This window comes from Barbus barbus (genome assembly GCF_936440315.1).
Source record: "Barbus barbus genome assembly, chromosome: 17".
NCBI lineage: Eukaryota > Metazoa > Chordata > Actinopteri > Cypriniformes > Cyprinidae > Barbus > Barbus barbus.
This window is the reverse complement of record NC_136745.1, coordinates 16,594,742-16,605,986: the sequence shown is the minus strand read 5'-3', so window position 1 is coordinate 16,605,986 and position 11,245 is coordinate 16,594,742. Positions and strand designations below refer to the sequence as shown.

General features: G+C 36.7%; 1 protein-coding gene across 1 annotated transcript; it reads right to left on the bottom strand.

Moving 5' to 3' along the window:
• Positions 1–5: 5 nt before the first annotated feature.
• On the bottom strand, positions 6–11,134 carry LOC306883468 (uncharacterized protein). The gene is made up of 15 exons (XM_079438751.1): positions 11,094–11,134; positions 10,772–10,900; positions 9,208–9,426; positions 8,926–9,016; positions 8,713–8,789; positions 7,885–7,995; positions 7,732–7,791; positions 7,485–7,641; positions 7,213–7,411; positions 6,145–6,223; positions 5,953–6,045; positions 5,778–5,850; positions 5,617–5,684; positions 5,416–5,546; positions 6–863 (listed from the first exon to the last, which is right to left on the bottom strand). The coding sequence occupies exons 1-15, from the start codon at positions 11,097–11,099 to the stop codon at positions 695–697; spliced, it is 1,662 nt and encodes a 553-aa protein (XP_079294877.1). The 5' UTR covers positions 11,100–11,134; the 3' UTR covers positions 6–694.
• Between the last annotated feature and the right edge of the window lie 111 nt (positions 11,135–11,245).

Genomic DNA, 11,245 nt, shown 5'->3' with positions numbered 1-11,245 from the left:
TTTTTAATTTCCACATTTGGTTTTGGTTACACTGTATGATGTAACAGTTTCATCTTTTAGAAAATACAGAACACAAGAATTTGCAGGGGTTTTGCTAAAGTTAAACCAAGCATTTGCTGGTGAAAAGAGCTAGAATTTGTACCTATATAAATATTTATTTTTAATTTATTTATTTGGGCTTTACCTTTATTGGTTATTTGCAAATAAGATTACTTTAAAATATATTCAGATGTATTACAGCCTTGATTCCTGTTAAGTAGTAGTGGTTCTCAACAATATTCAGATTTTTCCAGTTGTTTGTGATTACCTGGATAAAAATTAAGGATAAGAATTTTGTACTCAGAATTTCTACCCAGTAAATATTTTAGAACTGCCATAGCTAGTATTTATTAGTCATTATAGTAGTTTTACAAATGTATTAATTTCTATTATTTTTCCAGGTCTAAAATTTTTTTTTTCCCCCTTTTTTTAATTACGCTTCCTCATACAACCAATTTTTTTTTTCTAATCTTGATTGATTTAAAGTTTTTTTTAATTGTTAAAGTCATCATTAGGTCTCCTGGGTGAGAACCACTGTGCTACAGATACATTTCCTATCCCTTTTTAGACATTATAAACCATCTTTCATGTATTCACATGTTAGGACAACAAGTGTTTGTGGATGTTTTGTTTGTGATGAAGTCATTTAGACTAGTTAGAGTCTGGCTTTGGGCACTGCGCCTGTCTGTCGGTCCTCATGTTGGCTCTGAGAGCTGAGGAAAGTGTGGTCCAGGTTAAGGTATGTGGTAAGGAACTCTGGGAAGTCATTCTTCTGCACTATTTCTAGAAACATGGACACAGCAGTCATCAACCTCTGTTTGTCTCTAAAAAGAGTGGAAATAGAGAAAAGGTCAGTATTTCTCAATGTGAGCTCTTGGGCAATCACAGAGGTGCCATAACTCTTTACAACGTAAACAGTACTATATATTTAAAATTTGTATAGGCTATTATAAAAGGAGATTAGATTGCATGAAATCCATTAAACCTGTATTTTTTTATTTGTATTTTTTAGTCATATTTTTATTTAAGTTAAAATGATATTTTTGTAAGTTAGAACTTTAATGCATTTCAGTTAGTTGCCAAGGCAACATCTTATTTTCTTCATCTTATAAAGTTTTTCATCTAAACCATTGGTCTCAAACTCGATTCCTGGAAGGCCACAGCTCTGCACAGATTCTCTCCAATCCTAATCAAACACACCTGATCCAGCTAATCAAGGTCTTCAGGATCACTAGAAATTTACAAGCAGGTGTAATTTGGAGCTAAACCCTGCAGGGCTGCGGCCCTCCAGGAATTGAGTTTGAGACCACTGATCTAAACGTATGTGTGTGTGTGTATATACACACATTATATATATATATAATATATGTGTGTAAGCAATTAATATTGAACATAAATATATACAGGTACATCTCAAAAAATTAGAATATGATTTTTTTCTTGTAACTTATTTCAAAAAGTGAAACTTTCATATATTTTATTTCATTACATGTTAAGGAAAAAAAAAATTGTTTTAATTTTGATGATTAGAGCTTACAGATCATAAAAGTAAAAAATCAGTATCTCAAAATATTGGAATATTTATATTTGAGTTTCATTAAACGACCATCTCTACAGTATTAATTCAGGGTATCTCTTGTTCTTTGAAACCACAATAATGGGGAAGACTGCTGACTTAGCAATGGTCCAGAAGACAATCATTGACGCCCTCCACAAAGAGGGTAAGTCACAGAGGGTCATTGCTGAAAGGTGTCCAGGACCGCTATCAAAGCAACCTAGTGTGACTAGTGTGTATATATATAGTCTCTCACAGAAGTGAGTACACCCCTCACATATTTTTTGAGAAATTTCACAAATCACGTTTTCAGGGGAGCCGAGCTCCCCTGTAGTTCGCAACCTGTATGTATACAGTCATGGCCAAAAATATCGGCACCCTTGGTAAATATGATCAAAGGAGGCTGTGAAAATTAATCTGCATTGTTAATCCTTTTGATATTTTATTTAAAAAATTCACAAAAATTGACGAGGTGGTTTAGCGTCTACCATGTGAGGCCACATGAGTCGGGAGTTCCGCAAACTCGGCTTTTGAATACCGTTTCAAAACTTGATACAGCGATATTTTTACACCCTGTGTATTTGTAAGTGACTCTTGATAATTATTGCAAGCTTATTTGAGTTTTAACGATGACTACAAAAGCCCAACGACAAAAGAAGACCGATTTAGCTGCTACCGGCGGCTCGTCTCTGGAAATGGCTAAGTGTGATGAAGTTTCTAAAAAAAAGTAAAGTCGTGACGTATTGTCAAGTATGGTGACCCATACTCGAAATTGGTGCTCTGCGTTTAACCCATCCAAGTGCACACACACAGCAGTGAGTAGTGAACAAATCCACACACACACACACACACACACACACCGTGAACACACACCCGGAGCAGTGGGCAGCCATGCTGCAGCGCCCGGGGAGCAATTGGGGGTTCGGTGCCTTGCTCAAGGGCACCTCAGTCGTGGTATTGAGGGTGGAGAGAGCGCTGGACATTCCCTCCCCCCACCTACAATTCCTGCCGGCCGGGGGCTCGAACTCGCAACCTTTCGATTACGAGTCCGACTCTCTAACCATTAGGCCACGACTTCCCCTACGCCTGAGGGTGTGGCGACTATGGCTGCTAGCAGGCTTGAAAGTGGAATTCACGCAAAATTTGAAGCACACGCCGCTGAAATTCGAGGTGTTTGAAAAGGGTCCTATCCCTAGGTAGGATATTTCCTGATTTGGACCCTACCTGTCCACGTTGCGGTGTGGAGCCAGCATCCCTGCTTCATTCTTTTTGGGCCTGTTCTAAGTTATTAAGGTTTTGGGAAAGAATTTAAGAGTTTCTCAGAAATTTTAACTACAGTAATAGACCCCAACCCTTTGACAGCTCTATTTGGGGTTCTTCCGGAAAATGTGAAATTGACAGTTTTAGAGATGGATGATATTGCACTTTGCACACTTTTGGCTAGACGGCTTATACTAATTAATTGGAAGCTGCCATCTCGTCAGTGGGTCTTTGACCTTCTTTTTGCCCTCAAACTTGAAAAGATTAAATTTGGAGGTCGATTGAAACCCAATCTTTCTATAAAATCCCCATTTTTGGAACATTTTAAGGAGGCAGGTTTTGAATAAAATTGTTTTGTGCGGTTTTTTTTTTTTTGTGCGGTTTTTTTCCTTCTTGCTTGATATTTATCTGTATGTTTATATTATTGTAAGTAACGTTTATGGACATTTACTATGCTTACTTATTAGTTTTTTCCCCCCTTTTTTCATTTAGTTCTGTAACAGATTTGATACTTGTATTGTGCCTTGAGATGTTTGTTTTTTTCTTTAATTAAAAAACAATATACTGTATATATATATGCACGATTACCTCAAAATGCTACAAAAAAACGGTCAGTTAGCCCTCATCCTGAAGAAAAAAAGTTTTTTTTGACAATAGTAGATACACTAGCCTTATCCAATCAACAAAAGTCAAAAGAGTAGTTAATCTTTGTCTTTATGACTGAAAATCCATGATCTTAACAGGTTCATAGCTGACAGCTATGATTAATGTGCAGTTTACTAAGTGATTAAATACCTAAAAAGCATTTTCTAACAATGCAGTTTTGTAAAGCTTTTGCCGTACAATAAAAAGTTTACAAATTTAAAAAAAAAAAAAAAATCACAAAAATCTAACCTTTTATTGGATAATAAGAATTTAAAATGGGGGGGAAATATTATTATGAAATAAATGTTTTTCTCTAATACACATTGGCCATAATTAACAGCACCCTTTTATTCAATACTTTTTGAAACCTCCATTTGCCAGTTTAACAGCTCTAAATTTTCTCCTATAATGCCTGATGAGGTTAGAGAACACCTGACAAGAAATCAGAGACCATTCCTTCATCCAGAATCTCTCCAGATCCTTCAGATTCACAGCTCTACGACAGTACTTCTTCTCTTCAGTTCACCTCACTCATTTTCTACAGGGTTCAGGTCAGAGGACTGGAATGGCAATAGAAGAAGCTTGGTTTTGTGCTCAGTGACCCATTTTTGTGTTGTTTTTGAGGTTTGTGTTTGGATTATTGTACGGTTGGAAGATCCAAACATGGCCCATTATAAGATTTCAGTCACTTATTGATTTTTTTATCTGTTGGTATTTGATAGAATCCATGATGCCATGTGTCTAAACAAGATGTCCAGGACCTCCAGCAGAAATATAGGCCCACAACATCAAAAATACAGCAGTATATTTTATCTTGAGTGTTTGCTGCTAAAAAGCAATTTTTTTTAGTTTCATCTGACCATAGAAGCCAGTCCCATTTGAAGTTCCAGTCATGTCTGATAACTGAATATGCTGGAGTTTGTTTTTGGATGAGCTAGGAGAATTTTTCTTGAAACCCTCCCAAACAACATGTGGTGATGTAGGTGCTGTTTGACAATTTTTTTTTAAGGTTTTCTGACCCCGAGACCCAACTATTTTCTGCAGTTTTCCAGCTGTGGTCCTTGGAGAGTCTTTAGCCACTCAAACTCTCCTCCTTACCGTCCATTAGAATGATATAGACACACGTCCTCTTCCAGGCAGTTTCGTAACATTTTGTGTTGATTGGAAATTCTTTATTATTGCCCTGATGGTGGAAATGGGAATTTTCACTGCTCTTTTCTTATAGCCACTTCACTAATTTGTGAAGCTCAATTATCTTTTATTAGAAATATATTCTTTGTTTTTTCACTTTGTGATGGATGATTAAGGTAATTTGGGCTTTGTTTTCCCTCCTATTTATATTTTTGTGAAACAAGAAGCCATGGCTGGATAATTTCATGTTCATAATAACCCTTGAGTGCTCAAAATTGGGAATATGAATGGGAATATACTTCAGAGATATTTTACTCATAAGAATTTCTAGGGGTGCCAATAATTGTGTCCAAAGTGTATTCGAGAAAAACATTTATTTCGTAATAATATTTCCCCCCATTTTAAATTCTTATTATCCAATGAAAGGTTAGATTTTTGTGATTTTTTTTAAATAAAAGATCAAAAGGATTAACAATGATAATAAATTTTCACAGCTGCCTTTGATCATATTTACCAAGAGTGCCGATATTTTTGGCTATGACTGTATATGTGTATATATGTGTGTGTGTGTGTGTATATATATAGAATTTTATAATTCACTGAACTACTGAACAATAATTTATTCATACCATCTACAGGAACATCCTGTATCCATGGTAAAATCACTGTAATGCATGGTGTTTTGTATGGTGAATCCCACTTCATTTTCTGATCACTGTCTTGTCAAGTGCACAACAAATGTTGTCTCTATCCAATAGATGAAACATCTGTGCAGCATTTTCTACCTGCTTGTTTGGCAATGTATGGCTGCTTTCAGATCTTCCATCAGACCTTCAGCCAAATTGCTGACAAGAGCTCGGGTCACTACCATCCCATCGTCTTCCAGTCTCACTTGGTGCCGAATCCACTGCCAAACCTGACAAATGCAGCCTCTTAGAATAAGAGATAATATTATATTGTAGCATGTGAGCTTTGAGTGAACCAACCTGAGATCTGGATATCTCTGCTGTTGCTGAATCCTCAACCTTCCCCAGATAGAAGAAATGACCTCTGCCTGTTGTACAAAGTCATTGTCAATAAAACCTCCATTCATCACATAGCATAAAAGTGTTGTTTAAAAAGTCATAGGCGAAATAAAGTTTTGCACCTGAAAGCCAGGCTTCAATGAAGAGGACACCTACAGCAATGTTATATCTCAGCCCATACAGTGTTACTCCTCCCTATAGAGAGAGAAAACACACAACACAAAGGTAACAGCATTTATACTCACCACACATTTATTAAACTGTTAACATGATTTGCAGTGATAGAATTCAACTGACCGCAGGCATAATGAGCAAGTCTTCAGGGGTTACTGTGATGTCTTCACGAAGCTGCAGGAGTTGATTCTGACCATGAGAGTGAAGCTGAAACAGCTGTGTGAGAGGAAGAAATATGTTTTTATATGCAAGTGCTGTTATGGGGAAGTCTCTCAATGACCAGACAGAAATAAACAACTTATGTGTGACGCTTACTTTTTGCATGGGCTCAATGAGGTCCATGTCGTAAACCATGAACCCATCAACTCCTGCTTTGATCTCCAGTAATTTAAGTCTAAAATAACACAAGAATTATAATTTATATGGAAAACAAATACAGAACTATAAATGGTTGAGCTGTATTGATTTGATCAGCACAAATTTTGGGGCAGCCGTGGCTTAATGGTTAGAGAGTCGGACTTGTAACCCGAAGATCAGGAATTGTCGGTGGGGGGAGTGCTTTCTCCACCTTCAATACCACGACTGAGGTGAGACCCTTGAGCAAGGCACCGAACCCCCAACTGCTCCCAGGGTGCTGCAGCATTGGCTGCTGGGTGTGTGTTCACGGTGTGTGTGCACTTGGATGGGTTAAATGCAGAACACAAATTCCAAGTATGGGTCACCATACTTGGTCACTTGGTCACTTCACTTCAATAGACTGATACAATATACAATAATGTTATGCATCCTAACTATCAGCCAAGAAAAACCTATTAGACAAATACAATATGGATCACAGCAGTCTAATTAACTAGTACAATCTGTGATTAATATTGTTTGTAAGGCAGCATTTGTCAGTACGATAACTGGTCCATGATTTAAGGTATATTTCATGTCCATAATACATATAGGAGCAAAATTACAGGTCAAATTTTAATACTTAGGATTATGGAGTTATTGAATCCCCAACCCTAAGTCTGATAGTAATAGTAATACTGATGCCGCCGCTATTATAGCATTAATGAAAATATATGATGTTTGTATTAAATGCAGTTTAAAGTTAATTTCATGCCATATTGTGCAGAGGCCAAGTAGTGCAGCACAACACAGCGAAATCCCTACTAATTTTGTTGTGTTGCAGCTTGTTTCCGTTGTGTTGTGCTAATTTCATTGTGTTGTGGCTTGTTTCCACTGTGCTGAGCTAATTTCACCGTGTTGCAGCTTGTTTCTATTATGTTGTGCACTACTGGGCCACTGTAATATTGGGATTTAAAAGTATGTGCCACTATATTTTGAATGCAGTTATGGGTCGGATTCAAATCACCACACAGCTTTTATTCTTGCCTGGTGACAGTTCTGAGTACAGTCTTGTAGAGGTCACTCTCTTTGTCTCTAGGCAACAGCAATGCTGCCATGCCACCTGTTGCTAGGGCACCCCTGCGGTGACACGTCTGCACTAGAAGATCCATGTAGCTGTGCAGGAAACGCTTCTCCATATCCACATATTTACTGCGATCAGGGAGGAGGAAATCAGCCCGATGACCTATAAAGCAAACTATTGTCACTATTGAGGAATGTGATTGAGTCTACTAGTCGAAGATGCAGAATGCGCTGACCAAATTTATTGACAAAGGAAGCTGAGTAATCCCAGATGCCACAGTTTAGACCAGCAGAGTGCTCCTTGAGCTCGTACAAAATCTCCTCCATCTCGAACGATGCCAGGACACACTCGATCAACACAGTGGCCTTTATGCAGCCCGCTGGCAGGCCAAGCTACAAAATAATTCAGAATACATTAGAAATAAAATTCATGGTAGTTAAAACTGCAGTGGGGTCATATGTAATCTCTGTCAACACTCGCACCTTCTTTTCAGTCCAGAAAAAAATCTGACTCCAGAGTCTGGCCTCCATGTAGCTCTCAACCTGCACAACATATCATGAACATTTTCTAGAATATGTTTGATTCTACATTGAAGTTCTGTTCTGGTAAACAGAGTGATGTGAACTGACACTGACCTTGGACAAGTAGAAAAAAGGGCCACTCTGGTTTTGAAGAAGTAGTTTTGCATTATGAAACATCAGCAGGCCAAAATCAAACAATGGACCTGGAACCTCTTGACCATTCACCTACAGAGAAACAGATTCACACTACCAAGAAGGATATTTTACTATGCAGAATTAGCTCATTTACAGCTAAAGAGATTTCTGAGTTATCTTTTGTTTTAATCTGAATCAGATGTTTCTTCAAAAACCCATTTGGAGCAATATAAACAGACACAAATGAGACATTTACTGACATAAAGAGTACAGACATGTGCGGGTACTGGAACTTTTTGATAGAAGAACAATCTAAAACAGGATACAAACAAAAGTATCCATGTTCTCTACATACTGTATGGGTAGTTGATGTATCAATGTGTCCTATGGTGTGACAGCAGAACTGTAAAAAAATAACCTCTAACGTTGAAGATAAATCTCGCTCAAGCTATTTGTAACTCTAAGAATAAAGAAATAGTTTTCTCATGTTATTTGTATACTGTAAGTTTTATTTTCTACATTTTTCCTATGTCACACCATAGAACACAGTTCTATTTTTTTACCCATATACACTTAATGCTGTCTAGGAGAAACAGCGGAAATGTTAAAAAAATCTAATTTTCTTTTCTAAAGGAGTGGTTATAAGTGATTACAATTTTAAAACCCTACAAAAGATCATTCAATTATTACAAGGTGAAATGTGAAAGTAAATAAATTTCAAACAGACCAACACATGGTTTTGACAAACAAACAAAGACACCAATGTTGTCATCTGTGCCATTAAACAAGCTATTAAAAAATCCATACCATCATGTTGTGCTCCACCATATTCCATGCTCGAGGACGGAGCATCAGTACTGGAGCCTGAGAAATGGGTGGTACATCTGTTTAAGAGGAATATGACAGATTGTTAATGCATGCTTTCCATACATCTCTGATGGGATTCTTTTGTTAAAGAATATTTAATTCACTACATTTCTGACAAAACAAGTAGCAGGAGTTGGACTCAAGAAGACTCACCCTGAAACTGGTTGTGCACAGCCTGATAAACATTATAAATACCCTTTATTTGATTGTGGTATGTTGGGCAGTTGCCATCATCAAAATCAATCTACAACAGAACAGAACAGAACAATAATGCAGTTACAGCCAGGAAATCAGCTTTTTCAGTTTCAAATTCGTTGATGCCAAAACGAATATTGATGCAAATGTATACACAAAAATACATTATTTTCTGTATTCAGTGCAGTTTAGTATCTGTTCTAACTTCAGTGTCATCTTATTTGCATTACTAAGTCCTACCTGTAAACCTTGGGCAGTAGATTTGAGTCCGATTATAAAACGTTGTGTATCACAGGGTGAAAGGTCACCAACGTCCACATGTCTGCAGTGCAATCGGTCTGGAACTGGGCTCACTCTCCAGCTGGGATCATTTCGGATATGAGCTGTGTCCTTCAGAAAGCCTGGCAACTCTCCAGTCAGATCCAACTGAACTTTCCGGAGGACTCGCAAATTCAAAACCTTGCAAAAGAGTAAAGCAGTCATTCTTGAGACATGAGACAAAACATGTCCAGCAATTGTAACCGCTATCAGGTTTAAAAATACAAATATTTTCAATTGTAAATGTTATGGGGATTAATAATAGAATGTATTTAACACAATTATCCCCTTCAATTTAATTTTATCATTATTATGTGAAATCTGACACTTATTGTCTTCTCACTACATCTAAAACAGTGTGTCCACAGAGAAGGGTTCAATCATTCATATGCTATTAACATGGACAATTTTGTTTTGATGAAATTAACTTGTTTAATCAAAAGTAACACTTAAAAATATCTCATATCAAAGCAAGGTTGTTTTTCAGTGATACATGCATGTTTCATAAGGTTTCAAAGTTGTGTCTCCACTTTTTGTCAACACTGTCAGACATGAATTAAAATGTAATAAAATCAGGGAATATCAGGGGCAGCTGTCACTCTAAAGGACCCCCGTGCCACAGTCCTCCTCTGCAGAGTACGTCAGTGTCAGACAGGCTCTGGTCAATTTTATAGTTTTAATATATTTTAAATCCTAATGTTAATATTTCCTGGTCACAACCATGATATGGCAACACCATCTTCCAATTTCTGAGGAAATTATTTTAAATATTTAGATCATTTTATTTTCCTGAAGCAGGTCCCATCAGCATCTAGCATCAACAGAAAAAAACTAAATTTTGTGTTCCAATAATATATCAAAATACTTAAATGTGACTCCTGAATAAAAGTTTTATAAACAATAACATACTCACTGTTTGTTGTGTTTGATTTAATACAATAATTAATTGATTCAATGTATTTGATGGTTAAAATGACTACAAATTCAGGTTTTCGTCAGATGAGTTACCTCCATGGATATTTTGATAATATTTCATTATGATATTTTATATTTGTTGAGGAATTGTTGGTCACATGTGAAAGTGTACTCTGTCTGCTTACATGAGAATGTGTTTTGAAATGTTAAAAACATCTTGAATGCTGTTAAAGTTAAAGTTGAAATGACATTACACACACCAAGGTAAAAAACACATTTTGTTAAAAAAGAGAAATGTTGGGAGGTTACATCAAAGCATAGCTCAGTAGCTTAGTACATATAAGATACATAAATATAGTTTAATTTGTCTGAGTACAAGGTTTTATTTTTCAGTTTTGCACCCTGTTTTGTCCCACTTCCCAAGAATGACTGAAAGACATCTTTTGATGAAGGCTAGTCCAAAAAATAAACAAGCAAACATTGTTAAGAGGAGCATAAATAAGTAATTGGGGTTTCTTTAATATGCAGTATGGGGTTAAATTCTATTAGAAACTATAAGTTTAAGAGGTACCTTGTCAACTTCTGGTTGGAATGTAGAGATGAGTTCAGACAGAAATTGCAGAGCATCAGAGTTAAACAGAGTGTGAAACTCTCTCTCAAGTCCTGAGGGAGGCGTTTCCAGCTCAACACCTTGATGTACCTGTTTATCAGCACATTAAACATGCATGATTTCCTGACACTGACAACAAATCATCATTTAGTTCAGCACATTACAATTCACTGACAGAGACACACTTACATATACAAATACATACTAGCCATTAGTACTGAAAATATACATTTGAATCAGGGTGTTATTAGTTTTAAAACAGTCACACACCATGAGAACTTACCAACATTTTCTGCAGTCGTCCAGTAAATCTAGAGTTGGACTTTGATAAGTCTCACTGCACTGTTTACTTTTAGCCACACATGACTAGTGAGATTTCTTTCGTGAATGAATAGGTGTTTTTAGCAAAGCTTTTAAGGGAACAAACTCGACTAA

Bases quoted from the DNA above. Each gene is read 5' to 3' on its own strand.
- LOC306883468 (XM_079438751.1), bottom strand. The intron at 8,790-8,925 runs GTGAGTCTTCTT...CCTCTTAAACAG, and splicing joins TGTGCACAACCAGTTTCAGG to ATGTACCACCCATTTCTCAG. The intron at 7,792-7,884 runs GTCAGTGTCAGT...TATGTTGTGCAG, and splicing joins CTTTTTTCTACTTGTCCAAG to GTTGAGAGCTACATGGAGGC.